This window comes from Miniopterus schreibersii (assembly GCF_964146895.1).
Source record: "Miniopterus schreibersii genome assembly, chromosome: 1".
NCBI lineage: Eukaryota > Metazoa > Chordata > Mammalia > Chiroptera > Miniopteridae > Miniopterus > Miniopterus schreibersii.
In genome coordinates, this window is record NC_138101.1 from 87307719 (window position 1) to 87332947 (window position 25229).

The 25229-nt window shown below is 36.5% G+C and overlaps 1 protein-coding gene across 1 annotated transcript in view; it reads left to right on the plus strand.

Moving 5' to 3' along the window:
- CUBN (cubilin) overlaps positions 1-25229 on the plus strand; it is a 258721-nt gene that overhangs the window by 152038 nt on the left and 81454 nt on the right. The window contains exons 37-46 of the mRNA XM_081135485.1: positions 5383-5588; positions 6527-6711; positions 8012-8204; positions 10863-11060; positions 15405-15551; positions 17600-17790; positions 17942-18125; positions 21543-21717; positions 22891-23069; positions 24359-24568. Of these exons, the coding sequence (XP_080991611.1) occupies positions 5383-5588; positions 6527-6711; positions 8012-8204; positions 10863-11060; positions 15405-15551; positions 17600-17790; positions 17942-18125; positions 21543-21717; positions 22891-23069; positions 24359-24568 (1868 nt within the window). The remainder of the gene's footprint in view (positions 1-5382; positions 5589-6526; positions 6712-8011; positions 8205-10862; positions 11061-15404; positions 15552-17599; positions 17791-17941; positions 18126-21542; positions 21718-22890; positions 23070-24358; positions 24569-25229) is intronic.

The window sequence follows — 25229 nt, forward strand, 5'->3', positions numbered from 1 at the left end:
CAGCGGATAAGGGATCCTTCTTTTTTACAGCTGCATAATATCCTTTTGTTGAATGAGCTTTCTTGAATATCTATTTATAGCTTTTCTTTTCCAGTTCTTACAGCCTTTCCCCCCTTTCCTTCATGTTATTGCCCTTGAAAATCCTTCAGAATAATGTGAAACAAAGTAATGAGAGCAAACTTCCTTGGGTTGTTTCTGATTTAAAGAAAATGTTTTAAAATTTTACCTCTAAGTATATTTGCTATAGGTTTTAGTAGGCATTTCTCATCCAATTAAGAAAATTTCTTTCTGTTCCTAATTTTTAAGAGTTCTTATGGTGAATAGATGTTGAGTTTTATCACATGCTTTTCTGCTGTTTTCAGTCATTCCCCTTAATATATTTTTGCATCTATTTTTCCTTATTTAATCTTTTTGTGTGTGTGTGGTGAATTGTTCTTTTAGAGCTTCTGACTTTAAACAGTTGTGAATTCAACTTGGTTAAGATTGTCATGTTTTACAAATTGATGGATTCATTTTGCTAATATTTTATGTAATATTTTTTATGTTGTTAAGTGAGATGGACCTAAACCTTTTCTTTCTTTGATCCCTTGATTGGTTTTGCTCTTGAAGTTATACTAACCTCATTTAAAAAGTTAGAAACTGTCCTTTCTTTTCAATATTTTATTATAGTTTGCATAAGAATAGAGTTCAGGTATTGATTTATTGAAACTTCAGTAGTCTTCTATAATATGATCTGTACTCAGATATTTGTTTTGTTTGTCTGTGGGCAATTTTTAATGCTGACTTTTATTGATTAACTGGTCTCCTTAGGTTTTTCTTTTTCTTTTTTTCTTCAACTAATTATATTGTATTTTTGAAAAAACATCTAATAGTTCAAATTTTTTGGCATAAGGTTGTTTAATAGAGTTTATTATAATTTTAAGAATTTTTAGTGTCTGCAATTGTGTCCCTTTGCTATTAGTAATATTTCTCATTTAAGCTTTCTCTCTTTCCTCATCAGTCAGACTAAAAGTTTATCTGTATTAGTCTTGTCAAAAAAATCTTTTGATTTTTGTCTTTTCTAATATTTTCTATATTTCTATTTAATTAATGTCAGATATTATCTTATTTCATCTACTTCCTTTGTGGTGCTTTTGTTTTTTGTTTTTTTCTGCCTTATTTTTATAACTTCTGGGATTAGGTACCTAGTTCATTTTTCTTAGTAATTGTTTTTTTGTGTGTGTTTTTTTTTTACTATAAGCACTTAAGGCAATAATTTTCTCTGTTGGTTTGACTACACCCCATAAGTCTTAATACCTAATGTTTTCACTCTCATTGAGTTCTAAATATATTCTAATTTCCATTATGATTTCTTGTTCAATGCATGGTTTATATAGAAAGATGTTTTATGTTATCAAATTATAAAATATTTTTGTTATCTCTTCGTTAATGTGTTCTAATTTTATTTTATAGTAGTCCGAGAACATGGTTTTCAATAGTTTTAGACTTGATTTGTGGTCGATTATATTGATACATTTTTATACATGTTAATGGGCATATGAAAAGAATAACCATAGAGACTGTGTGAATTCTCTTTTTAGATATTATAGAAATCTTATTGTTGTTTTGTTGCTGCTGTTATTGTAATTTACCATCTTGTGAAAATCACTAATTTACTCCTTGATATGTTTGAAAAGGAATTCTATAGTTGACTCTCTGAAACTGCTTCTTTAAAAGATCTTAATTTATTTTGAGGAACCAAATCCGATAGCCTGTTCATAGTTCTGGATCTTCACATCATTTGACATTCTTCACCATTCTTCATCTAATTTTCTCTTGGCTTCTGTGATAAGACATTGCATTTTTTTTATCCCACTTCTCAGACCACTCCTGTGTCTATTGTTCTCCCTTCCTTTTGCTGTACTCAAAATATGGGTGTTCCCTAAACTTCTGCTCTCATCCTTTCCCTCTCTCTACTTATTATTCCCAACCTTTCATTTCCAAATCCCCAGTCTAGCCATGCTTTCAAATATTATAATGTACATATAGGTGATTTCCAAGTACAGCCCCAGAGTCTCTTCTGAAGTCCAAACCTGCATATAGATAGGTCCACTTGCGTGATATACCGTTCTATTAGATTCAATATAGCAAAACACAAAAATACATTTTTCAGCTGCTCACAGTCATAATTATTACATGTTGCTGCAAGATAATATCCTCAAGCAGAGCTCCGATTACCTCATTTTACCACTCAGAATTCCTCAATATTTTTTAATGCGGTAAAATATACATAACATAAAAATCAGCATTTTACCCATTTCTATGCATATATTTCAAAGGCATTACATATATCCACAATTTTTTGCAACCATCACTACTATCCATTTCCAGTGCTTTTTCATCATACTAAACAGAAACTATACCCATTAAACGTTAACTCCCCATTTCCTCTGCTCCAAGTCCCGGGTAACCTCTATTCTACTTTCTGACTTTATGAATTTCAAATTCCAAATTTCTCATAGAAGTAGAATCATACAATATGTGTCCTTTTGTGTCTAGCTTATTTCACTTAGCATAATGTTTTCAAGGTTCATCTATCTATGTTGTAGCATATATCAGAATTTCACTCTTTTTTAAGGCTGAATAATATTCTCGAGTATGAGTGTATATATAAAATATGGTATTATATATATATAGTTATATATGTATTTATATACACTGTAAAAATAATTCTTGTTTATTTTTCAAAGAAGCTATACATATATAACTGCCTATAGAGTTTTGTTTATCTATATTATATATAATTATTTAGAGTTTTACTTGTTTATATATTATATATATATAGTTACATAGCTTTATATATTTTAAAATATATCCTTTGGGTATATGCCTAGAAATTGAATTACTGGATCTTATGATAATTCTATGTTTAAGTTTTTGAGGAACAGCCTAATTGACTTCACAGTGGTGGCACCAGTTTATATTTTCACCAGCAATACACAAAAGTTGCAATTTCTCTACATCTTCATCAATACTTGTTATTGCCCATTTTTCAATAATAGCTATCCTAATGGATTTGAAGTGCTATCTCACTGTGATTTTGATTTGCATTTCCCTTCTAGCTAATGATAGTATTTTTTCATGTTCTTATTGGTCACTCATATATCTCCTTTGGAGAAATGTCTATTCAGTTCCTTTGTTATTTTTATTTTTTATTATTTAAAAAAAATTTATCTTTATTGTTGAAAGTATTATGGATGTCCCCCCCTACCCCCCCCATTGATTCCTCCACCCCTTATCTGCATCGCCCACCCCAGGCCTTCTCCACACTATGGTCTGTGTTCATGGATTATGCATATATACATATAAATTCTTTGATTAATCTCTCCTCACTCACTCCCCCACTCCCCCAACCCCGCTTTTCCTCTGAGATCCCTCAGTCTGTTCTGTGCTTCTGTGTCTCTGGAACTATTTTGTTCATCAGTTCATTTGTTCATAAGATTCCACATATGAGTGAGATCATGTGATATTTGTCTTTCTCTGACTGGCTTATTTCACTTAGCGTAATACTCTCCAGGCCCATCCTTTGCCATTTTTAGATAGAGTTATTTGCCTTTTTACTTTTGAATTGCAAGAGTTCTGTTATACTCAGGATACCAACATGGTCAGGGGGTTTTATTTCTTTGGGGTAAAAATCTAGGAGTAAAATTTCAGGAGCATTAATTGGGTGTTTTTGTAAGAAGCTGCCAAATAGTTATTCAAAGTGGTGATACTAATATACATTCCTACAAGAAATTTATGAGACTTCCAGTTGCTCTGCATGCTTAAAAACATTTGATCTTGTCAATATTTTTCTTTTAGCCATTTTGATGGGTGTGAAAGGGTATCTTACTGTGATATTTAATTTCCATTGCTCTGGTGACTAATGATATAGTGGACTTTTCACATTCTCAGTGACCATTCATGCATCCTTTATGAAGTGTATGTTCAAGTCCTTTGTCCATTTTTAATTTGGCTATTTGTTTTTTTTCATTGTTTATTTGTAGGAATTCCTTTTATAGCCCAGATCTGAGTCTTCTGTCTGATATATGTTTTGCAATGATCTCTCCTTTCCTCTTCCCCAAACTCTGTGACTTGCTTATTTATTTTTTTATTCATACATTTAATGCGGATAAATTTTTATTTTTTATGAAGTCAAATTTATTAATTTTTTAATCTTATACTTAGTGCCTTTTTATTCTAAGAAATATTTGTCTATCCTAAAGTTATAAAGATAGTCTATGTTCTCTTCTAGGAGCCTTATGGTTTTAGGTTTTATATCTATGAGAAATATTAACTTAGTTTCTGTGTATGGGAGAGGCAGGGGTTGAGGTTCCTTTTCTTTTCGATAAGGATATCCAGTTATTGCAGCACCACCTGTTAAAACAATTTCCCTCCATTGATTTGCCTTAATACTGTGGATTGGGTTGTATTGGCTCTATATTTGTGGATTTTTCTCTGGACTTTCTCTTCTATGTCATTCATTTGTCTCCCCTTACACCAATACCACACTATCTTGATTATATCCAAGTTTTTAAAACATTAAAGTTTTAGAAGCATCCATTTAGCACTTATGTGTTTGAGACTCCATCTGTCACTAATGACCATTATATGAGATAGACATTATTTCCTATCCTCCATTGCCCCACGTCATCATAATTAGAATATAATACAAGTTGAATAGGACATGCTTGAACACTAGCCTATGCTATTACAAATGCCATATTTTTTTCTACCTTCCTAGAAATTAAGTGCACATGCCTTTGATTGACATTTAAGCTCTGTCAAAATTAGCCCCTCTTGCTGCTCCAGCTATGTCTCCTAAACTTTTCTTAAAAGTACTCAAAGCTCTAACCAAACCAGACGTCTCCCAGATTTCTAAACATGCTCCACCCTTTTTCACATATATGTTATTGCTGGCATGTGTTCTCTGCCCACCATTTCTGTATCTAAATTCAGCTAATATTTACATTTCCATCTCAAAACAAATCTCTCCATCAAGCTGTTACTGAGCCCAACATTCTAATGTGATATCTCCGCCTCGAAGTTCTTATACCACTTTATAGCTCTGGTGGCACTTAGGATATTCTGCATTATACTACGTATTTATTCTGTATTCTTGACCAGTTTTCCCCCTAGAGAGAAAACCCCTTGAAGGCACAAGTGTATTAATTATCTTTGTTTCTCTTGGCTAGACATTTCGACAAATTTAAGTGAAAGAAATTTTTTGTTAGTGAAAATATTGTGATTAAAGAACATTTTTTAAAGCGAGTAGGTTAACCCAGCTTGTGGTTCAGGATAATCCCCAAATTTATTCTGTCAATTTAATGCCCCCCAATTTTTTTTTTTTTCTTTCCAAATCAGAACTTTCCAGTTGGAGGATTCTCAGGACTGTAGCAGAGATTTTGTAGAGATCCGGGAAGAAAATGCCACTGGTCACTTGGTGGGAAGATACTGTGGAAACACCCTCCCCCTCAATTATTCATCCATTGTCGGGCATAGCCTGTGGATCAGATTTGTCTCTGATGGCGCAAGCAGTGGCATAGGCTTTCAGGCCGTGTTTGCTCACAGTGAGTTGGTTCTGTTTCAGTGATGCTTTCTAGAATGAGGCTTACAAACTGGAAAGGATAGCACTACTTTCAGGAAAGCACTAAAAACAATCCTGAACTCTACGCTATTCTCCTATATTTATTCTTTGTGGTATTACTTCTTAATGTAATACAGTATATTAAAAAAACTAAATTACATACGAATGGCTCATTGAAAGCCAGTGAGAATCCTCAAGGGTTCTAATATTTTTGTTAAGCTTTAGTTGTACTTAATTGTTAAATTGAACTTTTTTCATGATAGTGTGTTAGTCTTTGAAGGTATTATAGTTCAGGTTTGGTGTATTTATATAAAATGTGTTTCATTTGATCCCATAAACTCTATATTCTTCAAATGAAAAATGTTTAGTATTACTTTGGGATTGACTTTTAAGTGTTCAGATGTTATAAGAACAGAGTATTCTTCCAATAGCATAAATGTTAAATATTTTTATTTTTTAAATCAACTTTTCCATGATTAGCTATTATATATATATATACATGTACTTCCTGAATGTCAGATTCTCTTATCTAATACAATTTTTAAAAACATGTTTTATTCTCTTATAAGACAAAATAAAGTAGATAAACCAAAATTAGAGAGTGGGGCTGGTAACCCCCCTTCCCATGTCCCCAAGACCCCTGGGGTTTGGGAATCTCATTTCAAATGGGAAGTTATCCTTTGTTTTCACACCAGCAACCTTCCAAGGAGATGGAATTCCATTCACAAAGTCACCCTTCTCCAGAAATTAATAGATAGCACAGAAACCAAAAGGGAAGCAGTGTTTCTTTCAGTATTCAGAAAAGAAATCACAGCCAATTAAAAGTCCATCCTTTGCAACACCCCTTGCCTTTTGTTTCTTTCATTTGATTAAAGAGCTGTTCTAAGTAGTTCTGATTTACTACTTCGTTTTTCCTCCTAGTGTTTGGCAATGATAATATTGTGGGAACTCATGGGAAAGTTGCCTCTCCCTTATGGCCTGGAAATTACCCCCACAACTCTGATTACCACTGGATAGTAAGTGTGAATGCCTCTCAAGTTGTCCATGGTAGAATCTTGGAGATGGACATTGAATCAACCAACTACTGCTATTATGACAAATTAAGGGTGAGTTTCCAAGAGCAACTGATGCTTATAACTTTGGTGAATTGCTATTGGCAAAAATAAATCCAAGTTAGTGTTTGTTCAAGCATTTGCAAATCGTATGGGATGGTCTGTCTGCTTTAAATCACGATTACCCCCTCTGTCTTAACTGTGCAGAGGTAATTCTGGTATTGTATTTATTTGTATTTTTTACCATTATTATAGTTTGCCTTTGAGCTTTAAATAAGTATATATGTATTTCTTAATTATTTATTCTATCTTGTATCCCATTTCCTGTTTATTCTTATGTTAGGGTATTAAAATTTGAAGAATCCTTTTAAAATACATATATACAAATATAAAAATTGTGGTGATCATCGCCATCCATTGATTATTGTATCAGTTTCAGAAACATCATCAGGTTTTATTGCCAGCTTTATTGAGGTATATTTGACAAACAAATATGGTACATATTGAAGATGTACAACTTGATGTTTGGATATATGTGAAATATATGAGTTTGGCTATTTTACTCTCAGATTCTCAAAGGCCATGATTCCACCGTATTCATCTTGGGGTCACAGTGGCTCAAATAACTCAGTACCTGATAGGTGCTCAGTATGTGAGACAGTCATTATTACACAATTTGAAAAACTGAGCTTACATAGTAACTTCAGTAGAGAAATGTATGATAACAATTATAATTAATTTGTTCCAAATTATTTAGGAGAAGATTGAGGGAAAGGTAGGAAATGTGGTTGAATAGCATCCATCCACATTGGCAATAAAAAGAAAATATGCTCCATGCTGTGTGTTTGGGAGCCATCATAAAATATGTCTCTAAATAAGTATTTAATATTTTAAAGCAAATGAAAAAGACTTATTGAGTGCTTTGAAGGTGTGCTGAGCTGTTGCAAGCTATGGTTCTCTCGTTGTTATTAATTCAGTTTCTTTGCTTCTGTGGAGAGAGGAGCTCCTTTAGGACACCTGTTCCCTTCCTCTCACTAAACCTGTGCTCTTTCTTGTTTTTTCCCCCCTTTCTTCCCAATTCCCTTTGAGGCCCCAAAGCACATCCAATAACTGTTGTTTTTGTACCCCTATCCTGGTTTCTACTTTTTCATCACCAAATTTTACTGTAAGTCATACAATGAGCTCTATATTTAATGACATTTTTTATTTTAGAACAGATTCGTTTACTCACTTATTTTTTCCATTATGATAAAATTATTATAACATAAGGCATTCTTTTAGTTTTTCAATGAAGAAAAATAGAGGAAATTGCCTTCACTCAATGATCTATTTATTATCTGTTTTTTACATGCAGATTTATGATGGTGCTGGCATTCACTCCCGCCTCATTGGAACCTACTGTGGTGACCAGGGCCAATCCTTTAGCTCCACAGGAAATACTTTGACATTTCGGTTTTCTTCTGACTCTTCAATCTCAGGGAAAGGATTCCTTCTGGAGTGGTTTGCAGTGAATGCTGCTGTTGGACCCTTACCTACCATTGCTCCAGGTGTGTTTGGTAACAAATGAAATTCTTTTTAGGGGCTGATATGTGTAGGCCAGCATTTTAAAGGGTCCTACCATAATAGGGGCAACTACACAAATGAATGAGAAGAATAAATACAGCCCCCAAACCTTCCTCCATAGGTACAGGTGCTCTTTCCATTTCATAGATATGTAAAAATTGTATGTTTGCCCTGGCCAGTGTGGCTTAGTTGGCTGGGCGTCATCCCATGCCCCAAAAGGTTGCTTGTTCGATTCCCAGTCAGGGCATGTGCAGGAGACAGCAGATCAATGTTCCACTCTCACACTGATGCTTCTCTTTCTCTCTCCCTTCCTCTCTCTCTATAAACCTATGAAAATATTTAAAATAATAATTAAAAAAATAGAAATTGTATGTTTGTTTCTATAAATGCTAGTTTCCCATTATATTTTTATATTAATTAACAGCTTAATATACATAAGGTATTCTACTTAAAATATCTACAGATCACCTTAGAGATTTGAAAATTTGATTTGCAAATACCACACACACACACACACACACACACACACACACACACACACACACACTAGTTAAGGGTCCACTAATAGAAGGAAGTAACTGTTTTGCCTCTATATTTCACTTTAAATTTGCCTTCAGAAATGCTTCACTGTCCCCTTTGCTGGTTGTAAACCTTCATGTTTCAAGGTAAAATTGGCCCAAATTTTAAGCTTTTATTTTGCTATTTTTAAGACATCCTTAGTTCTCTCAGTAAACAGTGTTTCGGGAGATTGTGCTCTTTCCTTAAAAATTTGTTTAAGCAAATTTGAATGGCTTTTATGAATTTGAGGATTGACACAGAAGAAATCCAGCAGATATTTCTTGGAGCATACTCTTAGTTTTTGAAATATTTGATTGGAACATGTTATCATAGGGTCTCACTGAAGAATATTCAAACTGTGAAATTATTGTGGGTGTGAACAGACCTTCAAAAACCAAAGTATATTTGCTTCTAACTTCTTGAGAGTTTGTATCAACAAAGATCACTGAAGGTATAACTCATACTTATTTTAATGAACCTTAGTATTCTGTTCCGAGATGTTATTTTCACCTCTTTTATAAGGTACTTTCATAATATTGAATATGAATTTCTTCCTTAAAATACTAATCCACTTATGCTAGAGCAAAGAGCCATCAGCAGGATGGCCAAATGTAATTTAGAGCTATTCATTTAAGCCTGGATAGCTCTTGTAAGTAAACTTGAGTTAAACTTCTTTTATATCCACAAATCTCAAGTTAGAGAAGGAATCACTAATTCATACAAAACATTATATCAGCAAAAATAATTCAGTACTCACAAAAAAATGTTTTTTTCTCACACATGTATTCTATAATTATGTAACTTAAGTGGATAAGTAAACATAATATCATAAATCTCAATTTTCTTAATTAAGAACAAGGGAAGGAGAAAGTCAGAGAGTGAGAGAATTTTATAATTTACTAGTTATCTAAACGGTATAAATGACTATATCATGATGATATCACATGCTGAGGTTTTCATTAAAATAAAAAAAAGCCTAACATTTTACAACATATTAATATATTGAACATGGTATCACCAGCATTTCTTATGCATAGAGATACTTAATTTAATTCAACCCTTAGTTATGTACCTAAGAGAACTGAAAATGTACATCCACACAAAAATTTACACATGGATGTTTATAGAAACATTATTCATGATAGTGTAAAAGGGGAAACAACCCAAATGTCAAACAAGAGATGAATGGAAAAGCTAAATGTGGAATATTCATACAGTGTAATACTAGTCAGCCCTAAAATAAAGAGATTACTGATACAGGCTAGAGGAGTGATGAACCTTAAAATATTATGTTAAGGAAATGAAGCCAGTTACAAAAGGCCCATATTATAGGATTATATTTATATGAAACATCCTGAATAGGCAAATCCATAGAGACAGAAAGTAAATTGGTGATTTCCTGGACAGGTGGAGTGGAGAACAGAGAATCAATGGTAATGGGTGTTGAGTTTCTTTTTGGAGTGGTAAAAATGTTCTAAAATTAGATACCAGTGATGGTTGCAGAACTTTGTGAGTATACTAGAAATCCCTGAACTGTACGTTTTAAAAGGGTAAATTTTATGGTGTATGAATGATAGCTCAATAAAGCCATTATTTTTTTTAAAAAAAAAATACCCGAATAAAAATAATGAAGGCTGTTCTTGTTATAAGCTCATGTGCTTTTTTGAATATTTCAGTCTACCAAATTGAAAATTGCTTCAAAACTGCCTAGATATAAATGGCATGATGAACAGCTATAGTAAAAAGGTAAAGATTAAAGCACGTGGGGAGCAGAGTTCTACCTAGATGATGATAATAAAGGGTCTTCTGCGTGGGCTTCACACTTAACAAACCATCGGCACTCAATGAATGGGTTGTGTGGCAAATTAGGTGAAAGGGTAGAATACAATGTGTTTTTCTTCACAAAAATAAATTATGTTCATCACAGCTGTCTGAGTCAGTGGGTTTAATACATGATTTATAGATTTTGAGAAAATCGTTTTCATTGGCTGTTTCCTTTTGGCACAGGACTGACACTTTGCACTGAAAGTACTAGTGTCATTTCATCAGAGGTGCTTCAGAGGTGTTGCCTTTTCACTCTGCAGGTGCTTGTGGCGGGTTCCTGAGGACAGGAGAGGCGCCAGTCTTTCTTTTCTCCCCAGGCTGGCCTGAAAACTACGGGAACAGGGCTGACTGTGTGTGGCTTATCCAGGCTCCTGATTCCACTGTGGAGCTCAACATCCTCTCCCTGGACATTGAATCTCATGGAACATGCAACTATGATAAACTTGTGATACGAGATGGTGAGAGACCTTTAAAACACAAAATAAAACCAAAAACTACCAGGTTTCCACTTGACACACATGTAGTTACATTCAATGATAATCATACTTGTTTACTACCTTCATCCACTTGCATGGAATTTCACAGATATTATGGTTAATGAAGGCATCAGATACTAGAATTGGCTACAATTTCTGAAGAACATAAGGAGACTATAAAATTGCCACTAGCAAACTCATGTACATACTATGTCAGGGACAGGATTACATTCCTAAGAAGAAACACTGCCTTTGGCTTAAGGAGGAAATAATAGTCTGAGTTTCCAGGTAGCACTGCTGTCTTGTTGAAAGGCTTTGGAAATAAATCTTGATATTTTATACTTATGACTTTAAGATCCAAGTGTGAAAAGTATAATTACAATGTATTCAATCCTCTTTGTCTACTGATTCTCTGGGTAAAATGGGTAGAATTAAGGACTAATATTTTTCATCTTTCCTTCCATACACAGGTGTGGTATTGCTATGCACTGATTGAGGGATATGAATGATGCTAATATGCAATGTGTACAAACTGTGCTTCACAATTTGCATCAACATCACCTGGGAATTTGCTAGAAACACAGATTCTGAGCCCCATGCAACTAGAAGCTCTCTCAGGATGGGTCCCAGATCTGTGATTTCAAAAGCCCTCAGGCAGAGCCAAGATTAGAGTGAGGAGAGTAAAGCTGGACCAGGCAAAGTGCATCGTCAGATCCTGCCTTTGTTTAAAATTTTAGTATTTTGTTCATTTTACATTGTCATTTTTTTAAATATTGCACTGAAATATTGTTTATCTTGATTTCTGAGGTCTGTAGCACCTCCTTAAATTTTGCCCTTGATTTGAGGTGGTTCGCTTGCCTGGCCTAGTCCCTGGCTCCAGGTGATTCTGATGGTCTCTAAGTTTGAGAACCACTTCTCTGCACGATAGATGCTGCAACTTCAAATGCCTTCCTAGACAACAGGTAACACAACCAGTGAAGTGTTAAACTGGAGAACAGAATTAAAGTGGCAGCTATTAGGAATGCAGGTTCGACGTTTGGATCTTAATTTTTTAGATGTGAGAAATACAGACTTTTCTATGAATTTTCCAAATGTTCAATAATGAAAAATATTTCAGAGCATATTTGGGGTCCAACAAACATGCTTGCTTTTGGCTCACAAGTTGCTAGTGTGCAAGCTCTTAGTTTCCTTATTCCCTCAACCCTAGACACTTAGTGAGAAAAACCAATGGCAAAGATGCTTTACTTTCCTTCTGTGGAGGCTGGACCCCAAGGAAAGACTCAAATTAATCAGACAAATGGGATGAGATTATAAATCATAGTTTACCCCTTTTTCATATCAACAATCAGCTATCAGCACATTGCCCAGAGGAACTATCATCTTTCCTCATAGCAAGGCATTCCTGTGGATATTAAAATTTTAATTTTCTCATGCAATAAAATTTGTGTGTCCTCGCACACATATTCTGAATATTCAGAACCCAGTGAAAACTTTAAAAATGTGTCAATGGATGAATTATGGTTATTTAAAAAAAATCACTTTTATTGATTTTGTTCCACCAATAACTTCTCCTGGAAGCCTCAAACCTCAGGAGTGGTCCTTTTCTTCTTCTGGATGACCTTGCACAAATTACTAAAAGGCGCCAAGTCTCTTTTATCATTTGTGAAAGAGACTAACATCTTCTTCCCAAGCTTGTTGTGAGGATCTGGGAAAGTAATGAATGCAAAATCACCTAGCAAAAACCCTGGCATTTGGTCGATGGAGAATTTGGAACAGTTTAATTCAGATTTCAATTTACCGTGATAAAGATGTTTCTAAAAGAGGTTTCACCATATTCTGTTCATAGAATGAAAGTGTTCTTGCTGAAACATAGAGCTGCTCCAGAGAGCGCAGTAAATTGAAGTATATACCAAACGATGACAGTATTTTTAATTGGTTGCGTGACCTATCCATATAGATTCCTTTTTGTTCACTAACAGTGTGTGTAGATGCCCAATAAGTTTATTCTTTCCTTATCTGTTTATTTACTCATTCAAGAAAGAGTTGAGTGCCTACTATGTGTTAATTACTGGGAATTTTTTTTATTTGCACCATAGTAATATATCTTTAGAATTAAATTTCAAGTCCCACTTCAGCGACTTGTTCTTTTCAACCATATTTTTGCTTCCAAGAAGGAAGGTCATAGAACATTTTGAAGCAAATATCTAAATCCCATTGGTCACAAGCTCTGCTGCTCGGCCAGTCATCATAGCCCCTTGGCCCTCTGGTGGCTGTGGACATTCCTGGGCCACCAGAAAGTCCCCTGTGGCTTTCCTGCATATTCATTTTGCAGAGTTGTCATGTTTCAAAATCAAATCAATCTTTTCCAGATCAGGCACCAATAAATTTTGCATACCAAAGATTTCCACAAACTGAGGTTCCATGACACTGCATTGGGCCTAAAAACCAAGTTAAGAAAATAAGAAAAGGAGGGAGGGAGGGAGGAGAGGGAGGGGAAAGAAAAAAGAAAGAAAAAAATTGTATCAAAAATTAGCAATCCTTTTATTTGTTGAACTTTCTTTTTGATCCTAAATAACTCATTTAATACCATAGTTTGGGCACCTCGAGTTAATTGGCCAAGGTCTCAAACCCTTGTTGACTTCAGTGCTCTGTGCCCTTAGGCAAATTATATATCCCCTCTAAGACTTTTTCCTGTCTACAAAGTGAGGATAATAGTAATACCTACTTAGTAGTGTCACTGTGAAGATATAATCAAGCATTACATGGAAAGCACTAAAAATGGTAACAGTAATTGCTCAATAAATGTCAGCTACTAATATTCTCAGGCTCAGCTTGCACTTCTCTAAAATGAGGATGCTGGACTAGAAGGTGAAATCACCAACTGATCTTCTAGTCCTAGTCCTGTACTTTTCTTTGACTTGCCCCTCGCTCCTAAAGAGTGGGTTCATTCCTGCTGCAGTCCATATGTTGCGCTGGTGGAAAGCTCTAGAAATACTGCAGTTTTATTATGGACACCAGGAGAGGGACAAACCATCTTGTGGTTATTGGGTTATCTACTAAATCAATTAGTTCATCAATAAGTAATTATTTAGAGGTAAGCATTGTTTCATCAATCTGGGTGAAGTTTAGGAAAGAAATCCCCAGTCTCACTGAGGGATAAAATATACACATATGAAATAAATACTAGTATATAATAACTTCAAAATGTGGCAAAACACACGATTACAGAATAAGTTAACAAAAACAATTTGGGATGAAATGTGTAGCAAAATAGCATAGTGAAGATAAATACAAAAAAAGTTAGAGATAAAATTTTAAACTGCAAAAAATACAAAAGCTTCTGGGAGTCAGAAACCCTCCCAAGAATGTCTTCTCAAGCATCTTGTATTTATAGAGATGCCATTACATTTGTAATTATGGAAAATAACTTGTTTACTAAAGTAGTTAATAATGAGTGAGTTTTAGGTAGTGGTCAGTGTCAAAAAGGACTCATTTTGCTAGTTGTGTGAAAGGGCAAATTTCCTCATGTCTCATATTCTATTTTTGTTTTATGAGCTTGAGATTCATTAAGTCTCTGCCTTAGGGAAAAAAATAATGTGTCTTCCCAGCCAAGGAATCCAAGGCTGTTACAATTTCCTTTGCTCCATTCTGGCTTTGACGGGTACAGTTTGACCGAAACTGATCTAAGAGAAGCCAAAGGAAAAAGGGCCCTGAGGGGACCCAGCTCTCCTTTGTGTCTCTGGAGAAGCACACATGCTGAATCTATGTTGTCTCACCCTCCACACATGGACATAAGTGTGTCCTTTCAACAGCAGAACAAACAATAACAAACAAATGCAGTGTCAGACAAGAAAAACAAAAAACACCCTGGAGCTGATGGCACACATCTTGGCAAATGACCTTATAACGTGAGTACAGGATCTGAGGCTGAAGAACCAACGTTTCTTTCTCTTTTAGATTCTTGACCTTCAGCCATCAGAATAATTTAGGTCGGTGCCTAACTCACACATCAGCTCTGGTCTGAAATCACTCCCAATCCCATGGACTCTGATTTTGAGTTTAATGCCAGCAAGAACTGTCAGCCAGTGTTTAGAAAGACAGTGGGAACTGTCAAAGTGTTTATCGGAAAAGGTAAAGAGAAAGGCAGGAGGCACCATTACCAGAATGACGTGTCCCTAGAGTGTCCTTGTACTTGAGAATCACATGTGCTGGGAAGGCAGATGTTCTGAGAAAAATGTGTGAGCTGCTTTGGCTGGGTTGCAAATGATGGCGGAGGAGATTCTGAAGACATACTTTTATGCTGGTGTTTCCTTTCCTTGGTTCTAGGAGACAATGACATGGCCCAGCAGCTGGCAGTTCTCTGTGGCAGAGAGATCCCTGGGCCCATCCGGTCTACGGGAGAGTACATGTGGCTCCGGTTCACCTCGGACTTCAGTATAACCAGGGCGGGCTTTAACGCATCCTTCCACAAGAGTAACGTGCTCCAACTTATTTAGTCAAATCTCATTCCATCTCACCTACCTCTTGCTCTCGCCCTAATCTTCTCTGCTCACTTTTCCATGTCAGGACACAGGTTGATTCTAAGTCAGAGGACACAGGTCCTTGCCCAGCCTCTGGATAGTTGTCCTTATGTCAGCTACTGAGTCTTGATCCAAGAAACTGGCCAAGTTGTACAAAAGGATCGCTGCCTTCAGGTCTCTGGGTGGGGCGTCTTCCCCCCACACTAGGCACAAGAGTAAGATCTTTAAAACAAAATTTCAGCTTGGCTGCGGCTGAAACTAGGAGACAGCACAAAGCCATACGCATCAAAGGAGCAGTAAGTCAGAGTTATCATCAGTCTGAGAAATAACCAGTCAAAGCAATACAGAAGATACCTTCGTAAATCTCTTGGTTGAAATCATTCATTTGAAGGGTGATAGGAAGAGTTTGTTCGTTGTGAAATATGAATTTGATGAGCCAGAGAATGCGCACAGTACATGGCAGGCTATCATGTGCAGTGTGATTGAGACTTTCAAAACTTGACAAAATGCGAAGGCCAATAACTTTAAAATCAAACTAGATTAAAGTTCAAGAAGTACTTCATGGAATATGAAATATCAAAGAGACTCTCGTGTTTTTAAATGAAACACATAATTTTATAGTAGAGTATCAATCTAGGCCTTAAAAATTAACATTCTCTCCACTATTGTGTATGCCTTTTATAGAGCAGAGAGCGACTGAAGACAAATTGTCTTTCTCCAGGGAGGCAGGCTGCATAGTGATTTAACAGAATGGGCTTTGGAATCAGACAGACCTAAGATAAATTTCCACCTCTGCAATTTAGCAAGTTGTATGAACTCTCTGCTCTCACTCACCGATGAGCTGTTCAGTCCCTGGCAACTGGCAGATCACTGCCTGCTCCCAGGATTTTCTTTCCTGAACTCCCAACCCCTCACTCTCTCTCATGTATCTCATGTATGTGTGCATGGAAGCTCATGATGTATAAAGTTACCATGTGGGAAACTGAATTCTTGACTCCCACCATTTTCCAACACCCCTCCCAGGTTTTCTCATGCAACACTCTTCTCAATTTTAAGTATTTTTCTAGCTATTGAAAAATAGCTAGTTGGTGTCGTCCTTGATTCATTTGTCTTTTCTCACTCTATAAATCATAATCATTAACAAATCAAAATGCTTGTACTCTCACAATATATCTAGGTTCCAACTACCTCCCACTGTTTCTCCCTCACCATCCCAGTCCAGGCATCTATCATCTCCCCTTGGACCCAAAAAATCAACCTGTTATTGGGCACCCTGCTTCTGCTTTTCTCAGCCCTCTCTCACAGTTTAAGTATTGCAGATAGAGTGATTCTTTTAAAATTTAAGTCAGAGCATGCCATCCTGATGCTCAAAACCCTTCAATGTCTTCCATTTTCTTACTAAAAATAAATCTTTTTAGCTTCCTGCATGACCCACTCTGCTACCCTTTGGATCTCTCATTCTGCTTCATCCATTCTGACTTTCATGACTTGCTTACCACTAACACATCAAGCCTTTTCACCAGTGTGTTCTGGATCGGAATGCTTTTCTCTCTCAAAGCCTATGGCCCAATCCCTCATTTCATTCAGGCCCTGCTCAGATGTTACCCCAACAGCGCGGCTTCTCTAACACCCACAGGCAACACAGGACCACTGTCCCTCTCCTTGTTCATTGTTTTTTATAGAACTTAACACCATCTCACATATTACATGTGTTCACTGTACGTCTTATCTGTAAAGTAAGCTTCGTGAAAATAAGCGTCTCTATTGCATCCTTCCCTTTCCTAATCTTAGCAACAACAACAGAAGGAGTACCCAACAGTGTGCACTCGAGAAATGCTTGTTCTGCTCATCACTTTCTACTTTGGCTTCAGTTAGTTTCAAAGCCACCCTTCTATTGCCTAAGTTTGAAAATTCACAAGAAAACCAGAAAAGCCTAATGTTCTTTAAAGAGTTTAACTTTTCAATTAAAAAAATTGATTTTCTTTGTCTCTCCTTGGGAAGGCTGTGGTGGGTATTTGCATGCCAACAGAGGAATTATCACGTCACCCAACTACCCGGAGACCTACCCTCCCAACCTCAACTGCTCTTGGCACGTCCTGGTTCAGAGTGGCCTGACTGTCGCCGTCCACTTTGAACGGCCCTTCCAGATTCCAAACAGAGGCTCTTCTTGTAACGAGGGGGATTACTTGGTGGTAGGTCTTGTTTGCTACTTTTGCAAATTACTTTCTGCAGACTTCATTCAGAAAACAAAATGATGAATTTTCTCTCCTGGGACATGCCAATAGAGCTTTTGCGTCTTTATTAATATGAAGGAATGTACACAATTTTAATTTGTATTTCCAGCTAAAAAATGGACCTGATATCACTTCACCACCCTTGGGACCCCATGGAGGAAATGGTCATTTTTGTGGCAGTCGTCCTTCATCCACTCTGTTCACCTCAGATAATCAAATGTTTGTTCAGTTTATTTCTGATAATAGTAACGGAGGGCAAGGATTTAAGATCAAATATGAGGCAAAGAGCTTAGGTAAGTATTCTCACTGAATACAATGTCTGCACTTTTCCTGCAATTGTTTGCTCTTCTTTGTTTAAACAGACTTGAGAAAAAACTATGTAAAGTTTCTGAATTAAGAGTAATGAGAATAACTACCTATCATCAAGCACTTTTACTTTATGCTGAATACATTCAGTATCTCACCATTACTACTTTTTAAGGAAGGTATCATTGTTCCCATTCTACAAACAAATAAAATGAGGCTTAGATTTCCCCCCCAAGGCCACAGAAGAGAATAAATAAAGTAAAATTCTCCATGAGTATAAATGGAACTGATCTTAACGATCCCCTGAAATTCCTTAGACTTCTCCATTATAAAATATCTATTATAAGTTACATTCACTTATAGAAATGTTGTAAGAATAATTACATTGTTCTGTAATCATTTATGTTTCCTTTCAAATGAACACATAATCCTCTGATTCTATTACACATTTACTTATATATTACAGTAGTAATCTTTACTTAATTAGCTACACTTGATTATAATTATATTTAATTCTACTGTAATGATTTAATTTTGTGACATTTATTTTTACATAATGTTTAATTGAATAAATAAATAAGCATGACTTCAAACAAGGCAGTAGTATCAGTAGAGAGTATGTCTTTGCTTCAAACTTAGGTAACAGGATTTCAGAATAATCTTATGATTTAATACATGCTAATCTATGAAGTTGCATGCTTTATTACACATTCTCCAAAATATGAGAATTAATGCAGCATAACTTCTTCATTTTGGGAAAGGAAAAGAAATAACTCTCCAAAGGATACAGAAAATCAACTAAGAGCTCACGTAGGTTCTGTGACTTCCCAGCACTTGAAAGGACCTCTAAAGAGGCAGCTCTGTGACACCAGCACCGTCACACTGTGAGTCAGGAGCTCTGGCCCCTCCCTGTCTCCACGCTGAGCTTCGCTGCTGAGTCATGACTGGGCCGGATTTCACCCAGTCCTGAGACTTGGTAGAGTAACAGAGCCTGCGTCTAGTGAGGAGACTTCAGCCCATTGCACAGAATTCTGCTTCTCCACCTTCACCTCTGCTAGACTGAGTCCTGAACTATATTTTTAAAATCAACATTTAGGAGGAATTCAGATACACTAAAGGTCTATTTGAAAACACTAGGACTCTTTTATTATTCCTCTGTGGACCCTCTAGTCATGCAAGAATGGCAGCACTATTACCTCTCCTCATCTTTCTGACTTTAATATTAGACTTAGCTGTCTTTTGATTTCTATTGCTGGGCAACCCCAACAATTCGATCACTCTCCTTTCTCCCGACTTTCTAATTCAACCATTTTCCTTAACTACACAGTCAGCCTTCTAGTCCCCATCTGTCTTTCCACCACACTTAACTTCTATGCCACTACCATTTCTCAGCCTTTAACATGGTATTTGGGGGACAACTTCTGACACCAAAGTCTCCTCGTTCTAAATCATCTTTTTCCAGAGACACTCCTTCAGTATAGTCAATTGAGATTTCCATGTTCCTGTGCTCAATGCTCTTTATTTTCACCAATTAATTGACTTATTAATTAATTAAGCAAACATTTACCAAGTGCATTACACCTTGCAAACTACCAAGTTTTGTCAAGGAGTTCACAGTGCAGTGGAGGAGACAGGTACAATTAGAACATGGCCTGATAAGGGCTGGATACAGGAGTGCCTCAGGAGCTATGCAAACACGTAAGAGAAACACCTAGCCCAGCCTGAAGGATCAGAGAAGACTCCAGAAGATGACTAGAGATATGCCAGTCAGTGAGGAAAAGATGTGACAACATATAAATTCTCAATGGTTATGTGATAAGGCAAATCATCCCACCTGAAAGAATTCACTACTGCCAGGGAATAGAGTCAAAAAGAGGTAAATAGAGGGTGTCCCCAAAAAATGTGTACACACACTTTGAATAATTATAAAGGTAGTGTTTATTAAAATACATTTCATTTCCAAAATTGAGCTCTCAGCTGTTAAAGTGTGTATACATTTTGGGGGGACACCCTGTATAATGGTGATGAAGCAGGCAGGGATCATAATGCAAGGGCGATAGCTGCCACCATAAGGAGTTATGATTTTAGCTGAAAGGCAATGGGGAGCCCTTGAAAGATCTTAATCCAAAGCATGAGTGGCATGATCAGATTCGAAACATGAGTGTGAATGCAGCAGTGAAAATACACTGAAAGGAGAAAGACTAAGGTGGAGAGACCAGATGAAAGAGTAATTCAGGGAAAAAGTATTAGACCCTGAACTAAGGTACTCCCGGCCATGTGGACCCCACACAATGGACTGATGGACTGCAACTGGCCTAATGCTGTACTGGACCCAGCTCCACCATGGAAAGGAAACTGGACACTGGCTTTGCTTCTAGCTCTACCGATTCTCCAGCTGCACCTCTTCCAGGACTGGATTAAGGGAAATGGGACTTTGGAAACTGAGAGATAATTCCACGAAAAGAAAGCTTTCTGTCTCATCTCATCTTCCCCTGGGGGCCTCAGGAAATGCTTAACAATTTGAATGGAACACAACCAGGAAATTTAGGTTTTGCAAGAATTCTGAAGGAAAAACTAGGAGTGAGGGAGTTAAAGGCAATCAGAGGAGTTTGCATTTTAAAGTTTCAGAGATGAAGGAGTTCTGGGTAATAACAAAATTCAGGAAATGACCATAAGTGGCTGAATGACAGTGGAAATAAATGTCAGTAGAATTTAGCAGACCTGGTATCTGTGAGGCTAAGGTATTGGACAGGTTAACCGTTAATTACCCCATTTAGTCAGTTTATTGTTTGGTTGGTTTGATGAGCTTGACAAAAAAAATGCTTGTTGATAAAATGAAAGTATTGTTTACATAATGCTTTGGTCTCTTAGAAAAGTCTAAAAGCTCATTTATCTTTTTGCATAAAGTGGCTAATAAATTCTCTCATGCTATCCATCTCTTGCTCCTCAAATGCATCTAACTCCCAAAGAAACATAATGAGCGAATGCCCACGGAGCTGTGCAAATATATAGCTGCTAAGTCTTTTAAACACATTAAGACCGGGGCTCTGCATCATTCTACTGAGCTGAGCAGTCAGTGGGCAGTTATATTTACATGCTTGCTTAAGTGGAGGGGACATAGCACTGCTCCCATGATGTCCTACCGCTTGCGCTGTGCACCAGTCATTCTGTTGGCCTTAAGGAAAAAGGAAACTTGGTTTGGCAAACTAAAAAGTGACACACTTGGCAACTTCCATGATAGCAAATTCAGAATTTATTTGCTTCAAAACTAAATAAAGATAATTTCAGATGAAAGGAAATTGAGATTGGAAATATAGATAAAGAGACTTTTAAAAATGATCATGGCAGTTGATGCCATTCTTTTTCTCCAGACTGTAGATTGATTTAACTGTGTTTCCCGACAGCCTGTGGGGGCAATATCTACATCCACGATGCAGATTCTGCTGGTTATGTGACCTCCCCCAACTACCCAGACAGTTATCCCCAGCACGCTGATTGCATCTGGCTCATCGCCGCGCCTCCTGGAAAGCTCATAAGGCTACAGTTCGAAGATCAATTCAATATTGAAGTGACACCCAAGTAGGTCACCCCCATTTAATTTTTCTCCTAGCCAGAGTTAGTATATTTTTTAGCTGCCATGTCTCAGTACAATGTTCTTCTTCATTTCTTAGCAACACATACTGCATAGGAAATCCAGGGTTGCGGAAGGGAAATGCTTAATGCTCCAGCCTGAAAGCATTGCCTGCCAGACACTGTCCCCTCAGCTGAGCAGATCGTCCACAGATATTGTTCTCGTGACCCTGTGCGCATCCTCCCAGAGACACTGAGGATGGCTGTTTGAGATTTATGTGATCTGCTCTTCCTCTCGCAGGAAAAGTATAGTGTCTCTGCTAGGTGAGGATTTATTTGCCCAGCCCCATGCTGAGTGTCATAAATGATAAAATATCTGTGTAACAAATGGAAATTTGAGTTATGTGACACCAGGGGTCAGAAACAGAACTAAAGCAAGTACAGTACAAATTCTAATTTCTATTTAATAAGAATTCTGAAAGATAACACACCAGAAAGTAAGTCATACTATGTTGAACACAAAGAGAATAACTACATAGACCCCCCCCCCAAATCTATTTTATACTTCATTTAATAAAAGTGTGCATGCGTTTGCATAAATACATGTATGGTACAAAACTTAGATACAAGAGCTTTTGTTTACCATTTCTGGGCACCTTATACAATGCCACTCTCCCAGTCAGTGAGCATTCATTGGCTGATTGACTTTCTCATTAAATATTGAGTAAATCTGCTTGTATGGACATAGAAAATCCCAGCTGAGACTCCATGAGCCCAGGTCACAGAGCTGTCAAGAGAGAGTTCATCTTTGTGAAGTGAAATGGGTTGAATCATGTGAAATAAAATACTTGTGTGTGTTTTTAAATTCCTAGGGGATAATTTGAGAATGACTTTTAAATTTGTAAAACTAATGCAGAATATGGGAGGCAAGTGAGTATTCTTCAGTGTGGTACATGTAAAACCCGTCTTTTTGAGCTACTAACTGAGGGGTGTGTCATGATTCAGAAGAATATTATACAGTATTCTCAAGTAACACCCTACTTAAATTGACTGTCACAGTGTTTTCTGCTCCAGAAAAGATAACTTAATAATTCCCTTGGAAAAAGTGAGTGAAATCTTTTTTAGCAAAATATGTCAAAGCAATTGTCTTTATATATTAAACAGAACTTTCTTTCACTTTAGCTGTACATCCAATTATCTTGAATTGCGAGATGGAGCTGATTCAAATGCACCAATAATTTCCAAGTTTTGTGGGACATCTTTGCCCAGCAGTCAGTTGTCCTCAGGAGAGGTGATATACTTGAGATTCCGGTCTGACAACAACTCCACTCATGTGGGATTCAAGGCCAAGTATTCTATAGGTAACGCTTTTTATATTCAATAAGAAACTAGTGACAGAATAAATACATTAAAACTTAAAAAAACAACCCCACACCATTATAAAAGAAGTATTTCCATCTGCCTAATTTTATTTTATTTTTTTAAATTTATTTTATTGCTGAGAGTATTACAGATGTCCCCAATTTCCCCGCCTTTGCTCCCCTCCACCTATCTCCCACCCCACCCTAGACCTTCACCTGTCTCTTGTTTGTGTCCATGGGCGGTTCATATATGCTTATAAGTTCTTTAATAATTATTTTAATGATAGAAATAAGGAATATAAATGTTTAAAACTGCAAGTCACTGATTAATTTTAATTTTTACTTTGATTTTCATTTTAAAACACTCTTTATAAACTTGAATATTTTATATTTTATCCTAATTTGTGTGTGAAAAAGACACTCAGTTAAATCAAATTCTTGTTTCTTTCTATCATCATGAAATATGTATTACTTTAAATAGTAAAACTCTTTAGCAAATAATAACTATATTTAGAACAGTGATTTTGAACTCCTCGTCATTAATAGATAATTGAGTTGATTTTCTCCCTAAGCCTCTAGTGCCAAATCAGTCACCAGACAAAAAACAAATGTCTCTTTAGTGTTTTGATTTCCTTACTTAAAAAATTAGCAATAAGTATGCATACTGAAAATTCATTATAATAGGGTCACAATTACACAGAATTAAAGGTGGATCTGGACACTAACCAAATATATTCGACACATCCAGCACTTGGAAAGCCCAGTTGTTTCATAACATGATGCAAATTGTATATAGGTCAATCTATCACATCTAGCTAATGAAAAATAATTGAATAGTAATTTTCAAGGCCCTGAGATACCAGTTACTACAGTAAAACATGTATTTGATAGTTAAACTAGAAATGAACCATAGCACTCTCTCCAGCTGAATTTGTACTCAGTCTTCAGAATTACCAACACAGGATACTAGACAGGCCCTATCCTATCAATCTATCAGTTGGTTCTTGATATGAAATGTAATTGCAACTAATAGCTTTTACATGGCATCCTAAGAGAACTAAAGAGATATTACAGAATGTGTCCTCCAGCAGTCTTCTAGTCCAATAATTTCCCATTATTGGATTGAACTTGTGCTCTCATTTCTCTTTACTATTTCGAATAGTAAGGAAAGTACTAATAAAACATTTTCAGAATTTTTAAAACTTCAATTCATGTTCGCTTGACACCTACAAGTTTTCAGATGTGCTGGTGAAATTTTAAAAAAACTAATATTGCTCTTTTTTTTGCAGCCCAGTGTGGGGGAACATTGACAGGGCAAAGTGGTGTCATCCAAAGCATCGGGTACCCAACACTTCCATATTCAGACGATTTATTCTGTGAGTGGCATCTCCAGGGTGCCTCAGGACACTATCTCACCATCCATTTTGAAGACTTTAACCTTCAGAATTCCTCTGGCTGTGAGAAAGACTTTGTTGAGATCTGGGAAAACCATACCTCTGGTCAGTAAAAGATGCCTGCTGTCTTTGGGGGTGTTTATTTTCACATGTACTCACTCAGCCTCTGGAGTTTCCTCACTTCCAAGAAAGGCAAAACTTTGTCTGTTCTTGGCAAAGAAGTGAAGATCAATCAGATGTGCAAAGTGCCAGCCTTTCTCTCCCTCCATGCACCCTAAACAACAGGTGTCCTGAGCCACAGGTGTCATTCTATAGCTTACCCTGCAGACCACTGAGAGAGCACGGTGGTGGGAAGGCAGCTTCCTCCTGCTGAGACATTCCAGGGCCATGTGCAGTTATTTGAGGGATATCCTGTTGGGTAAGGAGAGGAAAGGGTAATGTAGCCTAGAAATAATATGAGATGGACACTTGTCACTCTATTTCTTCAGACCATTTCTTTAACCAAATGAGCTAGCCTTTCTCACTGTGCTGAGGTACCTTCACCCTAAGTGGTTGCCATTTTTGCTACAGTTCATATATTTGAATATATTGATTTTTATTCATGTTTGTCCTGCTTCTTTTGACAGAGGTTATCATTTCTTCATAGACAGGGTCTTAACCTTTTATTATTTTCTTCATATGTGCAGAACACCTCCAGTAGAGGTTAAATAAAATCAATCACCTGGACACATATGTATTTGACTTATTTACATACGTATTTGACTTA